At 43.1% G+C, this 21,934-nt stretch overlaps 1 protein-coding gene across 3 annotated transcripts in view; it reads left to right on the top strand.

Annotated features, from left to right (window-relative positions):
• Positions 1-21,934, top strand: part of LOC127003356 (elongation of very long chain fatty acids protein 6-like) — a 65,660-nt gene that overhangs the window by 33,724 nt on the left and 10,002 nt on the right. The window contains exon 1 of one of the 3 annotated variants that reach the window (XM_050869890.1): positions 9,404-9,958. The exons of the other annotated variants lie outside the window; for them this stretch is intronic. Within the exon in view, the coding sequence (XP_050725847.1) occupies positions 9,642-9,958 (317 nt within the window). The 5' untranslated portion in view covers positions 9,404-9,641. Of the gene's footprint in view, positions 1-9,403; positions 9,959-21,934 lie in introns of those variants that run through there. 3 annotated transcript variants of the gene reach the window in all.

The raw sequence follows: 21,934 nt of genomic DNA, 5'->3' as shown, positions 1-21,934 counted from the left end.
CTTGTGATGTAATTGTGGTGTTCGATTTCTTTATATGCCGCGTAAATGCCGTTTCGTTGGTTGATTTGGGTGTTATGCATCTTGTTTCGTATTGGCGTATAATATTTTAGTCTCCGTTCTAAGTCAGTTGGTTAGAATGCCGTTGTTGTTGTTTTCTTGTCAGTTAATTTAAAGGGGTACTCTTACAGTTATGCCACTTCTACTACTACTACTACTACTACTACTACTACTACTACTACTACTACTACTACTACTACTACTACTACTACTATAACTGCTACTACTACTATTTTATAAGGGACTTTTTTTGTTTTCTCCTCAATCGACTTCTACGCGAGATTAGCTTTTCTAAATTTCTATAAATCTCTTTCAACGGTAAATATTTCGTCCTTTTGTTCTTCTTCGATTCACTCTAATGAAAGACCTTATTTATCATTTATTTTTAAGATGGACAATAATCAGTGATAACTTTAAGACATTTCATTACAGGTTAAATCGATGTATAGTGAAGATATTATATTGTTTTCCCTCACTTCGCCTCATTATCTTCTATCTTAAATCCTAATAATGATCTTCTGTAAGGGTAAACATGGTGATTAAGACCTTTTACAATAGGTTATATCGATACGAAGAAGGTATATTAATGAAAACCAGGAGATGCGAGGTTTACAAGAGCTTACCACTGTGGAGTATGCGAGCACGCGTGGAGGTGAAAGGCAATATTACTTTAGTTCATCATGGAAGGGAGCGTTTTTGGTGGCTCACAGAAAACGTAAGATGCATTCATAACAAACTATACTATTTTTTACTCGTGTTGGTTTGATTGGTTGACTGATTGATGGTTTATTGCTGGAAAAGTACACAACAAAGGAGAGGGGAGGAACACGTTATCCTGACCCCTAGATAATACATAGTGTGATTTGCAATGATAGAAGAATTAAAACATGTGTGTAATACCTTATAGTTTATACAACCCATGAAGTTTGTACCGTAAGCTAGACAACACAGAGATAATGAAACAGGAGATGATGAAAAGCAGTAGAGTACAATAGGAAGAACATAAAAATAGTAGATAATGAAGCAAAGATCAGCCCATGAATGTTAATTGTACCCTAAACTAGACAACACAGAGATATTGAAACAAGAGATAATGAAAAGTAAGAGTGAGAGATAGAGAGAAAATAAAGAATGGTAGATAATTAAACAAAAAACTAAGGAAACGTCATATGACTGCCATCGATATAACCTTTGATGACGTAAGCTAGACAACGCCGAGAGATGAAATAGGAGATAATGAAAAGTAATAGAGAGAAATAGGAAGAAAATAAAGAATGGTAGATAATTAAACAAAAACCTAAGGAAACGTCATATGACTGCCATCGATATAACCTTTGATGACGTAAGCTAGACAACGCCGGGAGATGAAATAGGAGATAATGAAAAGTAATAGAGAGAAATAGGAAGAAAATAAAGAATGGTTGAGAGGTAATTAAATAAAAATCTAAGGTACGTACTATAACTCATCTTGGTATCGCTGTAACCCATGATGACGTAAGCTAGACAACACTTAGATAATGAAAGAAAAGATGACGAAAAGCAATAGAGAGAAATGGAAGGAAAATAAAGAATAGCAGAGATAATGAAGCAAAAATCCATGGTAAGATAACACGACTTTGCCAACTTATTCACATCAAGATAACCCATAGTAAGAGGTCTTGGCTAGCATGTTAACCCTTACAGAACAATCATTATTTGCATTGAAGATAAAAAAATGATGAAATATGGTGAGGAAAAAGCACAAGACCTCTCCTATATCGCCTTTTTTTTTACAGTAGACATATCAAGGGCTTAAAAAAAAAAATAATAATGAAACAAAAAAAAGCCCGCTACTTACTGTGATGAAAGCTCAGTCGGTTCTAATCTCAATCCCGTATTCTCAGTCGCTTTCGGCTCACAACAAATATTTCGTAAAGCCATAATGGAGATGTCTGGTTCTCATGAGTGTTTTTTTTCAAGTTTATAGTGCAGAAGCCTTGTCAAATTATCACTAGGCTCATAAAACTACCCATGGATTTACTAGGACATCCTCTAGCAAAGCCTTATCAAATGTGGGTGGATGTAAGCCCTTACATGTCTTGAGAATATGGTGCAGGGGATGAAGGGAACGGACGGGTGGGAGCAAGGAAATACCCATGGAAGTACTGACACAATCTCCACGGAAGCATTAACAAGTGTAGATGTGAAAGTACTGAAACGTTAAAGAATACAAATCTTAGACCAATGGCAACAAAAATTAACATGCACAAGAAACGCGAAGAGAGACTTTTGGGGCGAGGAAATGCGTAATACCTTTCCTACTTTGATTTAACCAATAGTGAAAGCTCCTATTTATCAGTTTTAACCTTAGTCGTACGCGTAACAAATATGCCTACTATACATTTCAGCGGCGGACAAACGCTGTTTTTCGCAAATATCTCCTAAACGAATCATTGGATCAGTATGATATTTCAACACACTGCCTTTAACACCCGGACCTAATTTATGGCTAATATACCATGTTGCAATATGTGTTATGTTAGGAGCTTACTGAGTGATATTAAGCCTAATCCAGTCATCATATCTAAGGTGTTAAACAGAATCGGACGAGTGTGGGGTACTCCTCTAGCCCCTCCACCAACGCCCCGAACAACCCAAAGACCACTCCTTCCCTACTCCAATATCGCAGTATCCCCTCCTGGTTGGCCTCTTCACCCCCTACTCACACCATCCCCTTCCCCAGCCCGCGGCTCTGACTTACTCAGACTACACTATCATTATTATATATATATATATATATATATATATATATATATATATATATATATATATATATATATATATATATATATATATATATATATATATATATATATATTATGTAATATGTACATATATATATATATATATATATATATATATATATATATATATATATATATATATATATATATATATATATATATATATATAGTAATGACTACGTATTACGCACGATAACCATATGTATAGATGGAGAAAAATATACGCGGTTTATAGTTTTGGCAAAATATAAATATGAAAGAGACAAGTCAACAAAATAACATTATATTAGCTGGACCAAGTTGACATTTTATGATGAATATGTACTACACAGTATGTAATAACAGTAATAACTTTTCCTAGAAGGTCCAGACCACAGGTAATGCCAGTACATCGTGTTCACTTGGGTGACCATAAGGACTGCAAACATGGACCTTCTACATACTATATGTATGTAAACATGCTGTTGTACAGTAATTATCAACGTGAAATACGTCTTGCCTCCATGGAACTGTACCATGCTCTTAGTTAATAATCATACTATCTATACATATACACGTACATAACATTCTAATATATAATACAGTGATGGGAGAAATAGGAAGGGACACAAGAGTGATGAGGGAGGCGAGAAGTTAGGGGGAGAAGAGGAGGGATAACGAGAGCGAGAAGGGGGAGTAGTTGTGGCTAGGAATAGTTTGGGAGGGTGCAGGGGGGGGGGGGCACACTTTCCTTCGAATGCGTCAACATGACTCGTCGGGTTTGTGTTATTTTTCACAAGTAAACTCGTCACATAAGACATACAGTAATGTGGTAGGTTAGCTATAAATTAGGTCCGGGTATTATAGGTAGTGTGCTGAAATATCATACTGATCCAAAGATTCGTTTAGGAGATATTTGCGAAAAACAGCGTTTGTCTGCCGCTGAAATGTATAGTAGGTTGGTATTATAAAGACACTTTCGCTTCTCACATCAACTATTTATAAAGGTCAAAGAGGGGGTCAGTCGGGTTCTAATGAGTGTTGCCTTAGGTTCGTGGTACAGAGGAGGGGTCAAACTACCATCAGGGTCATAAAACTACTCCTGGAAATGCCCCAAACTCCTACGAAAGCCTTGTCAAATATGTGAACTTGGGCGGCGAAATGTCTTATAATACGACCCTAGGTTATTAGTTTTCAGCTTAGTCGTACGGGTAACAAATAGGGGCAGATTCTCAAACGTTTCATCGCCTTGGTACTATAAACATCAATTAAAAGCTCTCGTAGTACTTGTTGGGATTACATCGTATTTTACTGTTTCTGACCCATAACAATTGCAGAAAAACATCGATAATTAACCATCTGAACTCTAATTGTAAATGTATATCGTTATCAGTGTAGGCTCGACAGTTTTGGGCCTCAAGCAGACGAAAAAAGTATGCCTAGTACGACAATCTGGTAACGCTGAACGGGTGAGCAAAAGACCAGACGCGCCACCGAGCTCAACGTCCACCTTTTGACCTTTGAGCTTCCCCATCGACCTCCCGGGGACAGACAGGCTATCGCGTATCAGTCTCGGTCGAAAGGCTGCGTTTTTTGTGGCGTGACTGATAGCGTCGTTGGGTCACCTTTATATTTATGTCTGTCATGTCTGGAATTATCATGTTTTTTTATGAATGTGTCTTTTTTCTCTTTGTTTAATTGTTTTGATTTTGATTTTTTTTTTTTTTCGAATCAGGAAGCAGATCAATGAGGAAATATAATTATGGGAAAAAAATGTTTGGGACTCTGACTGAATTATGGAAGTTTTTTGCTGTTTGTTTTTGTTTTTGTTTTGTTGTTTTTGTGCGAATCAGGAAGCAGGTCCAGGAATTAATATTATAGGAAAAAAATGTTCGGAATTTAGGCTGAATCGCTAAAAAAAATGACCAAGGAAGACGCTGATGGACAAAGATTGAGTTTTTATAAGGTGTTTTGTTACTTTATATTATACGAACGACAGAATCGAGTTAGCTACTCAAGAAATGACAGGAAACAGCCAAATAAACCACACATACCCAGGAAATGAGAAAAAAATATGTGACCTTTACTAATGAAATGACCTCAACACTGAATTTCCGGGCGAGACTAAAATTAGCTTTCCTTTAGTATAGAACCTTGAAAGTAACCTCAAACTTATACTTTCTCTCGATTTAAAAAGAAGTACGAACGACAGTAACAATCTCTGAGCATTGAATTTCTGGGCGAGACTAAAAATAACTTCCCTGAATGCTGAATCTCTAAAAGGAATCCAACCACATACTCTCCATTCGATTAAAAACAAAAGAGCAAGAAAAAACTAACAACAACAATAATCTGAACACTGACTCTCTGGGCGAAACACTAAAGATAGCTTCCTTTTATCCCTGAATTTTTATAAGGACCTCAACCATATACTCTCCATAATAATCTGAAAAAAAATAGCTTCTCTTTAGCCCTGAATATTTAAAAGGACCTCAACCATATACTCTCCATTCGACTACCCCTCCCCCCTAAAAAAAAAAAAAAATAGGTGTAAATATAAACAATAACGACTACAATAATCTGAAAAAAATAGCTTCTCTTTAGCCCTGAATATTTAAAAGGACCTCAACCATATACCCTCCATTCGATTACCCCCCCCCCCCCCTAAAAAAAAAGAGGTGTAAATATAAACAATAACGACTACAATAATCTGAAAAAAAATAGCTTCTCTTTAGCCCTGAATTTTTAAAGGGACCTCCTCTACCATTTACTCGACAAGAAAATAAATAATAACGACAATGACTCTCCTTGCGGTACACTAAAAATAGCCTCCCTTAAGTATTGACTGTCGCAAGGGAACTCGGTAATCATCTCCTATCAATGAAAAAAGAGGAAGGGCAGAGACGTATCGACGCTAATATTGACCTCTGAACTCACCAGGCGACCAGTGTTACCAAATCATCGTACTCAGAAAAAAAAAAAGCAGTTATCAGTTTCTGTCCAAAAGCATCCACTCAAACTAATCATCTAAAACTCGATTACTGACACATTCTATACGAGTGGAAAGAACAAATCACCTTCAAGTAACCTGATTTGACAGTGGTGTTTACGAACTATGGCCGCGTGTACAGGGGACTAAAAATAGCTACCTTGTCCATTATAAAAAGAGAAGCAAAAAGATGGACGTGCTATTACTAATTCAGCTATGGACCGTATACAGCATCTGCCAGGAATATAAAAAGAGCGTAGACGACTGGTGTTTGCTCTCTCTCTCTCTCTCTCTCTCTCTCTCTCTCTCTCTCTCTCTCGTGCCCCGAAGGTCACTGAGACGCCAAATCGAGTCTGGGAGCGAAAATAGACCAGCCAGTGGCGAGTGAAAGGAAGGAGGGAAGAAGCACAGGGTAAGACAGTCTCCCCCGTGTGTGTGTGTGTGTGTGTGTGTGAATGAGCCGGCGGGATTCGATTTGACCTTGGCTGTGACCCTCTTGGTGCCTCTCTCTCTCTCTCTCTCTCTCTCTCTCTCTCTCTCTCTCTCTCTCTCTCTCCAGGTCATAATTCCCTCCAAAAATACTAAAAATGCTTCAACAAGAATATAAGTGAAATGTTCGCGTTGTATTATATAAAACATTGATATTATACACACCATCATCCTTACTAAACCTCCTGTCCAGGTGTTAAAACATATACAAAAGTTACCTTAAATACGCAACATAAGTAAAACGAAATCATGAAAGGAACTGAGAAAAACGTAAAATTCGATCTGGCAGACTGAACTTTTGACCCATTAACCTAGTCAGTCAAATAATCATCATATCTGGAAAGCCTTTGTCCCGTTGTAGACTAGTAATGGTTGATGACGATGACGACGACGATGATGATGATGATAATGATGATGAACTGCGTAGTGGTCTAGTTAGTCAATGAAGAACCTTAACCTGACGGATAACCAAAGTGGGAGAGTTTTAACCCAAGAGTTTTATACAAGTCAGACAAGACTGAAGCCAATGGAGAAATACAGAACCTTTGCCGGAGCAGGATGGAAGACAGCCACTATAACAGCAGATAGAAAGAGGTTGAGAAATAACGCTGAGGAAGGTTTATGTCCTGCAGCAGACAAATAAGAAGGAGAAGCAATGCAATTAGAACCTTTACCGGAGCAGAATGGAGAGCATTACATCAAAGTGGAGGAGAGAGGACATTGTGGGAAGGTTTTGGCTCTGCAGTTGACTAATAAGGATGGTGATGATGATGATGATGATTATAATGATGATCTCTAGATAACACGAATTCACTCCCAAGGTATTCAGAGTTGCTCCTTTCCCTAAATATTCAGACAACTAACCTAACCTAACTTAACCTAACCTAAGAACTATTTAAATCTACTTCTATCAAATTTAAAGAACTGTAACTAGAACTATTAAAAATCGTATGTAAAAAAAAAAAAAAGACTACTCATGGCGTGCGTCACAAACACACAAACACACGCGGGGCAGGGAGGTAGCACGGTGCTCTAATTAGCGGGGCGGAAGGCGAGCTCAGGTGTGTGTACAGGGGAGATTAAAAATAGCGACCCGGAAAGATTTGCTCCGTCGATGCTAATACCCTGACGATAAGCTTGTTGAGTGAATGGGTTTAGGGAATATGCCTTCATTCATGCCTACAAGGGGCGGGGACTAGGAAAGAACTGCCCTTTACATCTCCCTCCATGATCCATTGTATTTATCTCTTTATATATGTATGCATGTATGTATGGAGGTATCTATCTATCTACCTCTATCTCTATTTATCTACTTATCTATCTATCTCTATATAAACACTCACTTAGATAGACAGATAGATAGATAATGTTCATGTGTTAATATACGGTTTAGTTTACGATAGAGAGGAACTATACAGCCCAATCTGAACAGTTGTTTATTCTATTACTTGAATTTCGTGGACAAGAATAATTGAATTGTTAGCCCAAAATGCAACAATATATCTAACTTTGTGAAGGGGAATGATTAATCAGTCAATCACCAGTTAATCTTCTTTTTACAATCAGCCGCATGAGTGAGGGGAATTGAATCTTTTATAATACACATGACCAAGCTCATGAGGTCAAAGAAATTAAGTGGAATTGAATCATCTATAATACACATGAATATCTCTTTTTGACTAAGCTTATGAGGTCAAAGAAATTATTAAGTGCTGAAGGGCTGATGCGACGGAGATGAGCACCGAGGCCACGAGCAGCTATTTCGTACTGTGCTCCCAACCTTTTTAATTTACACATATGTTGAGTGTAAAAAACGATGAATTCAAGATCTCTCGTCATCTTGATCATTATAACACACACCTGGGCAGTCTGATAAGGGTTACCTACAGAGATCCTTATCGAACTGACGGGGGACCAATTATAATCTCTCTCTCTCTCTCTCTCTCTCTCTCTCTCTCTCATATAACTATACCCAGGACAAACCAAAGATATAAGATCTCTCTCTCTCTCTCTCTCTCTCTCTCGATGATACACAGTGAGTTTTAATTCCTCAGAGAGAGAGAGAGAGAGAGAGAGAGAGAGAGAGAGATTATGTAATTCGTGGTGGTATCGGAACAATAGTGTGAAATAAATAAATAAATACAAAAGAAATAAAAACATCATTCTGACTTAGCTTTCCTTCCCTGATACAAATAGAAAGGAAAAAGAAAGAAAAATCAGAGATGTAGTAAAACCCGGTGTCTGCAAACTCCTCGCGAACGTTTATCTTAAAAATCTTTCCCCTTTATTCCCTCTCTCCTCCATGTCCTCTTACGCAACACCTCGCCGGTTTGAATCCCAGGCGACGGCGTAGGCCCTGATGCACTAGTCAACGGTGTATAACTAGGGAGGGGGTGCAAAAAAAGGCCAAAATAGGTGCTAGCCATGGTCACTGTGTCGAGGCTCTCACCTGGCTTGCCTTGGCCTACCTTTCCTACCTGGGGCCCCGATCAACAGGTAGCTCATCGCCCAAGTTTTCTAGCACATAACCGGATTTTTTGGCTCAGTGTGGTGATTCGTGAGGGTAAATCGGGAATTGTGATTTCGGGATTGGCTTCAGGAGGCAGACACGGATCATTCACGTTAAATAAAACAGTATTTCAACATATGGCATCCTACGTCCCGCCCCGCCTCTTGGAATGTGTTCTGAATCAATAGTGCTGGAACATGTTCTTCCCGGGGGCCAGTGAGCACGTTCTCTGCTTTTTTCCCATCAAAAAACGGCGGGAAAAGTATTCTGTCGTATTTTATTGCCATAATCGACGTGTTTTGAGGACGTGATGGGGGTATGGGGGCGGAGAACGGCGTATAAGAAATGTTTAAAAGACTGGCGGGTTGAAACGGAGCTGAGGACCACCGATGCCAGATTATCGCACTCAAGAGCATCATATATACTGGTTTCTGACGCATAACTATTGCCAAGAAACACCAATAATTAACCGTTTTGACGAGAACTGTAAATAAATCCGGTTAATGGGGCCCAGGAGACAGCTATTGGGTTGGAAATCGGTAAATAGGAGACTGAGTACGAGAATCTGGCAACGTTGAGCTGAGGCTGCGGGGAACGTCGTCTGCTGTGGTTGTCAGCGGCGGCACACAGCGAGGGCAAGACCTGTGCCCGCTCCCTCCTCACCAGCCACACCTCATACCGCCCGCACCACTTCCCGCCCTTCACTCCTCGCCCCGGTGCCTCAGCGTGCGGTGGTCAAGTCTGTGTGTCGCTGTTGACCAGGCGAGAGTCGTAAGCTTCGTGTCCCCAAGCCTCAAAAGTCCCCCATCCCGGCGTCCCCGTCACTTGCTTCACCATGGAGTCGGTCACCATGCCTAACTATTCTTACGTCTTCAAGTTCGAGAAGGACTTTGACAACTTTGAGAAGCGGCAATGGATGAAGGAGAACTGGATCATCTCCTTCTACTACATCGGCGCCTACATGCTAGTGATCTATGGCGGGCAGCTGTACATGCAGACGCGGCCGCGGTTCGAACTCAAAATCCCGCTCTTCATCTGGAACGTCTTCCTGGCCCTCTTCTCCATCTGGGGCGCCTACCGCAGCGCACCCGAGCTGCTCTACGTCCTCAACCAGTTCGGGTTTAGATACTCCGTGTGCATCCCCGGCCCCAGGTGACTATTGTGTGTGTGTGTGTGTGTGTGTGTATTTGTGTGTGTGTGTGTACGTGGGGCCGCTCGCTCTTACCTACGGCTACGTGTATACTTTTACTGAAGCTCGCGGTGTTCGGTATTACGTAATTTTGATCATGACTTTCATTATTAATCTGTGTGTGTGCACTTAAGCTAGCGGTGTTCGGCATTATTTTATGTAATTTTGGTCATGAATTCCTGTGTGTGTGTGTGTGTGTTGTTCTCATAGGTTTGTTTGTTTATTTCGGCGGCATGTTTTTGAATCGTAAACGGATTCACTCACGTCAGCGGAATAGATAACGTGGCCCGTGTGTGTGTGTGTGTGTCCCTTGGTGGGTGTGGCTTTAAAACATTGATCCAACGTTGATGTTTGTCTCAACTTTAGTACATTATTTTAGTCAACATTTTTTTTTTCGTCCAGCAACGGTTAAATGTTGAATAAAAAAAAAAAAGCCAAGCTGTGATTCCGTTAATTACAGCACCCGCTCACACTACTGTTAAAGATTATCAACAAACAGAACGAAATGAAATAGACATTTTTCTCACTATGAAAACTTAAAACGAAAATTATATATTTGAAAAGTCGTGATACCATGTACGTTTACTTACCTCAATATTATATAACTAACACTGCTAACAAACTTGGTGTTAGTGACGGGCTTGAATAATGATGGGGTTGTAGAGGGGAAGGGAGGTGATGGGATGAATATGGATGGGGGTGGGAAAGAGGGGAGGAGGAAGGGTGAGTCAAGAAAGATAGTAAGAGGAGGGTGTATGTGGGAGGAAAGATACGAAGAGGAAGAGAAAGAATGTGGCAAGATAGGAGGATGAAGAGGGAACAAGATGAAAGGTCGAGGGAAGACGGGAAAAATAAAGATGGGAGAAGAGAGAAAGAAGGAGGCAAAATAGGAGGGAAAAGAGAGGGAAGATTGAAGTGTGGAGGAAGTGAGGAACGGGAGATATAAGAGGAGGTGGAGGATGTGCTTGCGGTTTTAAGGTTAATAAGCCATTGTGAAGTTCAGGAAAGTCGGTTCAATAGACTTAAAAACTGAAAAAAATAAACACTTTATTCTTCAATTTCACGGACTACTTCTGGCTGTCTGTTCCCCCCCCCTCGTGTAAAGATTATCATGTGACGGCTTTCTAATCGCTCACAGCTGACAGACCACAGGCTTCGCAAGGCTGTTCAAATTCCTGAATAGCATAATCTTTTTATTTGTTGCTTAAATTCTTACGAAAACCTTGGAGTAATAAACATTTTGGAAGTATAGGCCCTATATATACTTTAGGGTCGCTATTATCATTACTATTTTACCCATTTGCTCTTAGGTATTTATTTACGCCATGCACACACAAAAAAAAGGCTTATTCATAGGGGGGAAAAGTTTAGACTATGCGTCATGCCATCAACAAAAGTTTCAAAATAGAATATATCCACTGATAATGCCTCGGGTTTGTCTCAGACGCAGCGTCTGGGGTCAAAGAACAGCTCGTAAAGCGTCTGCTCGCTGACCTTGCTGCGGCACTTTGGCATATTGTGAACCTTGTAATATTGATGTTGTGTTTGTTTCCTCTAGCATCTTTTATAGTCGTTATGTCCGGTGGTCTTCACACTAACCCCGCTCCTGTTAATATGCACTCAAGAATGTTTCACTGCAATACTCGTGGCCTTTTAAAGTTAATTTGCATGATCACTGCTGCCCTAACCATTGATGTTCTATTTTCTGAAACTCTTCTATCTAATATGAGGTATATTCTGAACTTCTTTTCCCTGGTCTGAATAAGTTTCTTGTGCTTAGACGTAAATCTGTAGCCAAGGCTCACGGACTGTGTTAATAGTATTCGTTGTTATGCTGCTCATCGTCTTTCCTGCCATGAAGGTAGTTGTCAGGAGTTGGTTTTATTCTTAGACTTCTATTCGCTTTATTAGTTTTTCTTTGCCGTATTTATCGTAACCCTAATCGCTAGTAGTACCGTACTGTTTTCACAACGGTTCAAGCTGATAATTTCCCTGGTAGATACTCTCGAATACCAGCATGAGCCATCCCCTTCCTGCCGCGTATCAGCTGTATCTTTATCCCTGACACTCGCTATCAGCTGATAATGTTTACCTGTTCCACATCAAAAGGGGGCGGAGCTACACTGTGACGCAAATTTTATATCCACTTCAACAAAGTAACGAGATGAACCGAACCTTTCAATATTCCTCAGCAACTTTTTTTTTTTTTTTTTTTTTTTTTTTTACGTATCGCGACTTCGCTTTACGTTACGAGACCTATTTCAAATCCTCTTTACATTACTACGAGCTGTCTGCATTCTTACTTTGTTGTTGTTGCTATTTGCGTTGAACTGATATCTCGGTAAGCATTCTTTCGCTGCCCATCACTAAAATGAACCATATTTTAGTGTAACACAGATCGGGCTTTTTTTTTTCAATGCGGGCATTTTTTCATTATTGTTTCCTTTTTTTAGCCCTTGAGCTGCGTCCTTTGCTGTAAAAAAAAAAGCTAAATACTATAACTAAGGCGGGAGGGAGGCACACAGCGCTTACTAACTGTCCAGAGTCTTCGAATTGTCAAGTTACGTAAAGTTAGCTTGGGTCGCCTCAAGTGGCTATGAGGAGCACTGTTGTAGCCTAAACGGACGAGTCGGAGAAACGCAGATGATAACTTACCCTCCCCCAAAAAAGCCACGTAGCCACTGCCGGGAAAAGAATCTCGTTGGTTCCTCGTTTACCCAGTCGGCGGATTTCGTGGAAGTAAACAAACCATGGATGAGGGAAGCAGTGGAGCCAGCAATGTAAGCACCGGCCAGCCAGCCAGTCAGGTATAGACGCAAGTGGGTAAGAACGGTAGGTAGATAAGGGGAGGGAGGGAGGAGGAGGAGGCAGACGTCATATGCACGAGTCTGAGGTAAAATTGACCTCTCTTTCGGCCACTCCTCTAACTTTTATAGGAGCAGTGAGTAGCGGGCTTTTTTTCATATGTTTCTTTTTTATGCCCTTGAGCTGACTCCCTTGCTGTTAAAAAAAAAAATAGGAATGAAGCCTGAGGTGGATGTAGGTAGAGAAGGGAGACATTTGCCAAGAAGGAGGCAGCAAAGTAGATAAAGGAATGGAGGGAGCAAGGTGAAGAAGGAAGAACTGAGCAAGATGGAGACAGACAGGTAGATAAGGGAAGGGAAAAGGAGGAGGAGGCAACCATATGCATGAGATTGGGGTAATAAAGCAATAAAATAAGTACGTGAAGGCTGAGGTGGATCGAGGTGAAGAAAGAAATATAGCAAGATGGTGACAAGGAAAGAAGGCAGTATAGTTATATGGGATGGTGGTGGAGAGAAGAGAGATTAGAGATGAAAGGAAGGAGGAGGCAATGGAAGAAGGTAGGGTAGGTAAAGTGGACGCATAGGAGAAAGAGAGAAGCGTGCTGGAAGTGGAGGCAACAAAAGGGAATGACGAGTAGACCACGCAGCAGGCTTTCCCTTCCCATCACGCGCCGCACTTTGTTGGTAGAAACGCTTACATGCGCCGCCGCCGTTACTATAAGTCGTGTTTCGCGGCCTACATCGTCACCTGGGCGGCACAGGTACACAAACACACACAGACAGACACGCGACTAGAAAGATTGTATATTGTAAAGTAAGGAAGCAAAGAGGCGGTCCACCCATTGCACGGTTATCACGACTTATTCAAACTAACATAAAGGGAAATTACAAAGACCAGGCTTAGCAGAATTACCTCTTATAAATCATTGACTAACGGCGTTATGCTAAACTATACAAAACTAAAAAAAAAAAAAACCGCACCATAAGCTATACAAAACTACAGACGTTATCCGAATCTATACAAATCTTAAAGTGTACAAGACTATTCTAATCTACCCAAACGTATAACAAAACGCACTCCTAATCTAAACGAAACTAAAGACTTTAACCCAGTTTTTCGAAACGCAAGACAGGTTAAGTGTTCTGGCAGGTAACACTCAATGAAGGCCGGCTATCCACCTTGAGTTTATCATATTAATTAAGAGCAACGTGTTAAGTTTCTGCAGCGTTAAATAGCGTCCCAGATTTGCGTGCGCGTCCAGGTGGGAGGACAAGGTGGTGCTGGAGGGTAAGAAACAAGGAGGAATACGTCAAGCAGGAAGGACCCAGAAAGAACCAGCTACGTATTTGCTTACCTAGCGCGGGAAGGATAACAAAAAAACACTTCCTCGTATTGTGTGTGTGTGTGTGTCCTTGGTCTTGGTATAGGCTGCGAGGATTTTAATAGTCCAAAACATCATTTCCTGCCTTGCCGAAAAAAAAAATGAGGGTCGCCAGAATCACGACTTGCTTGCTTCACTAGCTACGAGGCCTACCCGACCTGTACCAAGCTTTTTTTCTTGCGTGTTTGCTTGTTTTTCCGCCAAGATAGGACACGGACAACGCTAAGCAGTTCAAGAAGGGCTTCACGCGCTTCTCATTTAAGTTATCGTGAGTGACCCCTCTTATTGTCGTAGGAAATGGTGTATAATAATATCAGGTGGAATGTTTGTGGGCTCAAGGAAGATTATTAGCCTCTAGAGCAGATGTTTGAATTCCTCCCTGGTCACTTGAGACAGGAAATAGCTGCTTGTGACGACACCGGGGCCAATACACTCATATAAACAAGCTATGCATGAATATACATTGTAGTTTTGCAACGCACCCCACTTCTCACCCTCGTTGCGACAGGTCTCGGGCTACCTACGCCACAGATACCGTTCCCTGAGAGAATTAAAAGTGCTACGAGGGTCGCCGAAAGCATGAGTCACCTAGGAAGCGTCAATGAGTGAGTGCTTGTTTGACGGTCCGCTAGCTCACCCTTAACTCCTCTCCTCCCTCGTGCTCACACCTCACACTTCATTCCTCGCATTCACCGCCTCTCAATTCTTTCCTTCCCCCGTGTTCCCTCACCCTACCTCACACTTCAAACTAACCTCATCCCCTACGAATTCCTCTCTCCCCTACTCCTCCCTCGTGCTCACACCTCACACTTCATTCCTCGCATTCACCGCCTCTCTCAATCCTTTCCTTCCCCCGTGTTCCCTCACTCTACCACACACTTCAAACTACCCTCATCCCCTACGAATTCCTCTCTCTCCCCTACTCTTCCCTCCTCTACCTCCCTCCCACATGCTATCTGAGAGGTAGGAAGGCCCAGGATGTTAGGAGGTGGTGTTGGTGAATGTCTGTGTTCGCTACCCCGGCGAATGATTGGCATGGGAAACACGAACTAGGCAGAGAGGTGGCAGTGGTGGTGAATGTTTTGTGTGTGATCGCTACGCCCGCATATTTGCATGGGAGACACGAACCAGGCAAGAGTGATTGCAATGCAGCTGTTCGCGCGCTGCTGCCACCTCCACGTACCAGCACCATAATCTTAGCTTTCCCTCTTCTTCGTGCTATAGATTACAGACACCCCACGGGCCAGGGTGAGCAGCACCTTGACTCACGTATATAAACTATTACTGTGTGCCTTCAAGCAGTAAAAATTATACGAAGGAATTCACAACTTTCCTTCCTTCGCCGTATTATATTTACGCTCCACGGGCCAGGCCAGACGGTATTACCCATTAAAAACAAATACTAAGCCTTCAGTATGTTTCTTTAGAGGCATAAGGAGAAGTGCAGGCTTTAAATAAGTTTCATTTGAGTTGTAAAGGTGAAGGAAAGGTGTGGTAGAATGTTGGGATGGTGCTAGGCGAGGGGTCGGTCTCCTCAGTGCTCAGCGGCTCCTAACCGGCGGCCGGGTGGCTGAGCGTACTACGTAAGCAATATCGATCCATAGACCAGTCACATCTGATGCTGCTTTATGTAACCGGCTGGCCTGGCGGATAAGGTCATGCTGTGTTGAGACAGTGCGCCGCTGTGGACTCGTGGAATCTTAATAACAGGAGAAAATAAGTGTCGGGGCTGGGGACTGGGAGGATGTCATACGCTGGCGACTTGTGGCAATAACGGGTGATGCAACACACTCCGACGGTCGCGATAAGTTAAATTTAGAATTACGTAAGAGGCTTGTGTTGTGCTGTAGTAGACGAGGGGGGAAAGGAGGAAAAGAGCGTCCCACAGGCGTTTATTAACCCGTGCTTAGTATTAGCATTGTTAGTGGTTGTTTCATTCTGGGGCGAGACGGAGAGTGAAGTGATAGCGTGTAGACTAGGTAGTGGCGGTGGCGGTGATGGTTGAGAGAGAGTAGGTGAGTGCGTAGGTAGTTCTTTTCAAACCTTAGCAAAGCGACGACGAGAGAAGATGGATGATATTTTAAGCTGCTAGGACGAGTAGTAGGTAGTGATCCTGACGGTGACTTTTAACGAAGCCGCATTGACATAGCCCTCAACTTTCAATCATCACGGCCCAGCCCCCACGTGGTGTAAACTCCGTCTGGGGGGTTCTACTTGGCAACGGCGGGCGGTTACCAGGGGGATATCGGGGATGCTGGATGAGGGGGAGGGACATTGGCGGGTGTGTTCTATCAAGTGCTACGGGGAGGAGGGAGAGAGACATGAGGAAGTGCATCGTGGAAGAGGGAAGATAAGGAGGAAAGCAGGGAGGACAGAAGTGCAAAGTCAAGTACCTCACACGCACACGCACGAACCAGGATATTTTTGCATGCTGTCTCAATAATATGTTTACAAGAAGGATTATGAAGCCGGGTGATGCCGCGTCATGCGTCCGGGATAGCCGACAAACACGAATGATGCTGCATATTGTTCCTTCCTTTTGCATGCGGGTAAATAACACCAGCTGGCCGCCGTAAACACCTGACAAGAGGGGGGGGGGGGGATTACGACGCCGGGAAGGCTAAGCTCCCGGCAATGGTGTGGCGTTGTTAATATATAAGTTTGCCTTCCCTGTCTACTTCTCTGCCTGCTCGTTGCTTAAATAAATACAGCTGTTGGGAATGGCAGATGTATACGGTAGACAGGTCCTGGGGGCATACGCTATTACTACGCGTGGCCCCAGTGCTCATCTCCATCACCTTAGCCCTTGAGCACTCCCATGAGCAGAACTGGACAGCTCACTCACTCCTCGCGTTACCTTGAGCTTGATATAAACTGTCTAGAGCGATTGGGACCCAGGTGACCGTTTTTTGCAAGGCGGGAGTCGCAGGAGACGGGACGGGGCGCGGCTAGAGGTAGACCACGTGGGGCTTGAGTGGAAAAGTGGCGCGGGGAGGGTTGCTGTCTGAGCCTGGCTGGCGGGCTTGCGTTGGGTTGGCTGGCCCTTGCATGGAGTCACTGGCTGCCTCCTACGCATACTGTCTGGCTGGCGTCTTTAAGTGTCGTTACTATTGTTGGTACTGATGAGCGGGATGGGGTAGTTTGCCAGGCTTTGATCGAGGTAGTGGTGTTGGTGTGATGCCGAAGCCGTGGTGACTAGAATCGATATCTGGCGACGCTGGCGGGTTGGCAATGCTGACGAGACTGAGTGTAGGTGGGTGCGAGGGAGGGAAGGTGGGGATGGGGAGGTGGGCGGGTGCAAGGAAGGGAAGGGAAGGGCCTGTTAGCTACACCTTGCCTAGTTCAACACACATATTTTTCAAGGGCCTGTTTGCGTCAACGAGCATGATAAGATGGGATTGTTTTATTTTGTTTTTCTTTTTGTTTGCTTTATTTTTCTTTTGTTTTACCATCTCTCTCTCTCTCTCTCTCTCTCTCTCTCTCTCTCTCTCTCTCTCTGTATGATACCACCTCAGCTAGCTTTCAACATCACAACGTTAACACACACACACACACACACACACCTCACTACCCACCCCCCACCCCCACACACTTCTCAAGAGGGTAACAACAACAACACCATACACTCAAGTTCACAATAACACGCTAGAGGACGGAAGTATCTGTTAGCCAAGTCTCTTATCACCTTATACAGCATCTGACGTAACTCTTGCTGGCGGGAGATTCCACAATGACAGGGGAATGACAGCGCTGTTTTGCTTTTATCATCACGCGGCTGTTGAACTGAAGTGGTCCCGGCGTGCCCAGATAGCATTCAAGTGGTGATAAAAACCGGACACACCTGAATGAGGGTTGAGGAGGAAGGATAGGGTGTTAGGTAAAGGGGTGTAGGATTGAAGAGGGGGATAGTTGATTAGATAAGAAGGCGGATTGAAGGGGGAAGGATAAGGTGTTAGGTGAAGGGATATAGGGTTGAAGAGACAGGTAAGAAAGGATTAGATAAGCTGAAGGCGGATTGAAGGGGGAAGGATAAGGTGTTGGGTGAAGGGATATAGGGTTGAAGAGGCAGGTAAGAAAGGATTAGATAAGCTGAAGGAGGATTGAAGGGGAAAGGATAAGGTGTTGGGTGAAGGAATATAGGGTTGAAAAGGCAGGTAAGAAAGGATTAGATAGCCTGAAGGAGAATTGAAGAGAAAGTGAAAAGGGTTGAAAGTGAAGGACAAGGTGTTCGATGAAGGAATGCATGGTTCAAGAGAAGGATATAGGATAGAGAGGATTTAAAGAAAGTGTTTTAGGACTGAGTGATAGACATATTAGGGGTAGATGAAAGGGGTTGTAAGAAACGGAAGCAGATTTAAAGGAAGGGGAAAAAAAAAAGTCAGATCATGCTGAAGTAGGATTAGATGAGGGTGAAGAGGGTCAAATAGTGCGTAAGTAGAATTGGATGGGGTAAATGAGGGAAGAAAAGGGTCAAATTGTGCTGGAGTAAGATTGGATAGGAAAGATGATCAAATCGTGTTAAAATAGGATTAAGAGAGTAAGGAAAAGGATTCAACATATATTCTACCTTCTTCCTTTAATTTTTCCCACTTCACTTTCCCCCCTTCCCCTCTCCCTATACTTCCTTCCCCCCCCCCCCCCACACACACACACACCTTTCCTAATAAATAAAAAATAAAATAAAAGGCGCCTGACTAAGGGTTAAGTAGGTGGGGTGAGCGGTGACGTGTGGTGATGGTGAGCTGGTGATTGGTGGAAGTGACATGACGTGGTAGTGATGGTGATGGTGGTGGTGGGTAGCGCAAGGTTGCCACACCATATCTGAAAGTAGTACAAGACAACCTGAGAAACGTACTAGATGAGAACCCAACCGAACCAGACAACCCGAGAGACGTACCAAATGAGAACCAAAACGTATACCAGATAAAAAGCAAACCGTGCCAGACAACCTGAGAAACGTACCATATGAGAACCAAAAAGGTGCCGAATGAGAGCCAAAATGTACTGGACAACTTTACAGCCGTACCACATAATACCCAAAATATATGAAATGAGAACCTATATGTACCAAATGAGCCAAAAACGTACCAAATGACCCTAAACCGCACCGAATAAGCACCAAAGCAATGCCGTGGAGGAAGGCAAGGAAAGAGGACGATTTCTTCCTTCCTTCTTACCTCAAGCATTTTAGTCACTAGTAATTATTAAGTATGACGTCAGGACATAGCAAAAGGAGAGTAGTGGTGGTGGTGGTGGTGGTGATGGAGGGGGGGGGGGGAGTTGAAAGTGATCTAAGAGTTTGGAAATACTGCGAGTTATATCCAATGTCGGGTTACCTGAGTCACCTGTGTATGCCGGCCACGCGCGGGGCACCTCCACTCACCCAAAGACTGCCAACAACGCGGTTTTGCTTATTGGAACTCTCACTCTCCATTACTCCTCCTCCTTTTACTCTTCCTCAGTCTTTTTTCTCCTACTCTTCCTTCTCATTTGCATCACCCCCTCGTCTTCCTTCTCTTTGTTCCTATCTCCGTCTCTTCCCTCCCCTTTGCTCCTCCTCCTCCCTCTTCCCTCTCCCTTTGCACCTCATTCTCATCTCATCCTATATCTATTTTGTCACCCCTCCTCCTCCTCTTCTCATTTCCTCTTTCTCATCATCTACTCCTCTTTCTTTCTCCTTCGTTTCCTCTCTTCTTATCTCTCTGTTTCCTCTCTCTCCTCACCCTCCTTTCCCCCCTCCTCCTTCTCCCTTTCCTTTCTCACACTCATTCTCATCATTATCTTCTCTTCTTCCTCCGCCTTATCTCCTATCACATTGTCTTTCCTCCCTTCTCCACGTTCCCTCCTTCTCCTACTACTAATAATACTTCTACTATTACTACTTCTACTACATAATAATAATAGTAATCACTAATCAGAGAGTAGTTATCATACTTATAGGGTTGTGGTGGTAGTGGTGGTAAAGAGAGGGGTGGGGGGCGAGGAGGGGGGAAGAGGGCTAAGGACGTGAAAGTAACATCTAGCCAGTCAGTCATCAAAGGTCGTGGGTACTAGAGAGAGAGAGAGAGAGAGAGAGAGAGAGAGAGATGCACAGCTGTTTTGTAGTAGATGGTAACATGTGTGTGTGTGTGTGTGTGTGTGTGTGTGAGACGCAACCAACATCGTCACACCACATCTTTAAAATTAGCACGTTTTGACACCTTGTATTTCCGTATGATGAGCAAACAGACGGACAGACAGACAGACTTATACACACAGAAAGAGATAAAGAGAAAGACAAACAGACAGACTTATACACACAGAGAAAGAGATAAAGAGAAAGGCAGACAGACAAGCGGATCAACAGGCATACAGACACACAAACAGATAAAGACATAGATAAAACATAAGCAGAAATAGATTGATGGACAGACAGGCATATATAGCAAGCACGCACGCACACACACACACACACACACACACACACACACACACACACACACACACACACACACACACACACACACACACACACACAAGGACAATGCAAGGAGGAGGAGGAAGATGATGAAGTGTAGGTGTTAGCAGGATTTCCGTATAGTCAAATTCCATGAACTTCCTCTCAGTTCCTACTTCCCTTCCTTCAGTTCTTCCTGTGCGTGCAGTTTGCCTTGACTGAAAATAGAGGTGGAATGCGTAGGACCTCTCTCCTCTCTATTATCTCGCATCTCTTTGTACTCCTCCTCCTCCTCCCAACTTCCTTTTCCTTTCCCTTTCCCTCGCGTAAGGTCAACATATACGCTCCTCGCTTCACCTTGACATAGAGAGTGAGGCAGGTAAATGCGTATGTGTGTGTGTGTGTGTGTGTGTCAGGGCCCAGGTGTGGAGTGGCCGGTCAGACGGATGATTTTATCTCATTATTTATTGGATTGGTTGTTGTTGTTCTTGTTGTTTTATATAAGTAACCATATTTTCTCTGCATATCTATCTGTCTATCTCTGTCTATATATCGTTGCTCTCTCTCTCTCTCTCTCTCTCTCTCTCTCTCTCTCTCTCTCTCTCTCTCTCTCTCTCTCTCTCTCTCTCTCTCTCTCTCTCCACACACACACACACACACACACACACACACACACACACACACACACACACACACACACACACACACACACACACACACACCTGTCCTTAACCTGCCTTTCTTCTGCCCTTGTTACATTATTTTTTTCTTTCATCAATATCTATTCCTCCCTTGCCCGACGCTAACCTTGACACGTGCTTTCGGGCGCGCGTGTGTGTGTGTGTGTGTGTGTGTGTGTGTGTGTGTGTGTGTGTGTGTGTGTGTGTTGCGTCTGACCCCTTCACAGCCTCCGCCCTGACCTTCCCGAAGGGCAGGCCTAGAAATTCTCTCTCTCTCTCTCTCTCTCTCTCTCTCTCTCTCTCTCTCTCTCTCTCTCTCTCTCTCTCCAGTATTTTTTTTCTTTATCACCTTCATATTTTCCATTTTACCTATTTGATATCTTGCTATTGTTTCTCCTCCTCGCTCCTCCTCCTCCACCTCTTCCTCCTCCTCCTCTTCTTCCTCTTCCTCTTCCTATTTCTCCACTTTTTTTCCTAAACTACTGCTCTTCCTTCACCTCATTCAATCCAATGTTAACCTACTCTGTCCTCCTCCTCCTCCTGTCCTCCTTTCCTCCTCCTCCTATTCCTCTTTCTCGTTCTCCACTTTATTTTCCCTAAACTACATCTCTTCCCAATCCAATGTTTACCTACTCTA

The sequence above is a fragment of the Eriocheir sinensis genome, chromosome 25 (genome assembly GCF_024679095.1).
Source record: "Eriocheir sinensis breed Jianghai 21 chromosome 25, ASM2467909v1, whole genome shotgun sequence".
Lineage (NCBI taxonomy): Eukaryota > Metazoa > Arthropoda > Malacostraca > Decapoda > Varunidae > Eriocheir > Eriocheir sinensis.
This window is presented reverse-complemented; position numbering and strand designations above follow the sequence as displayed.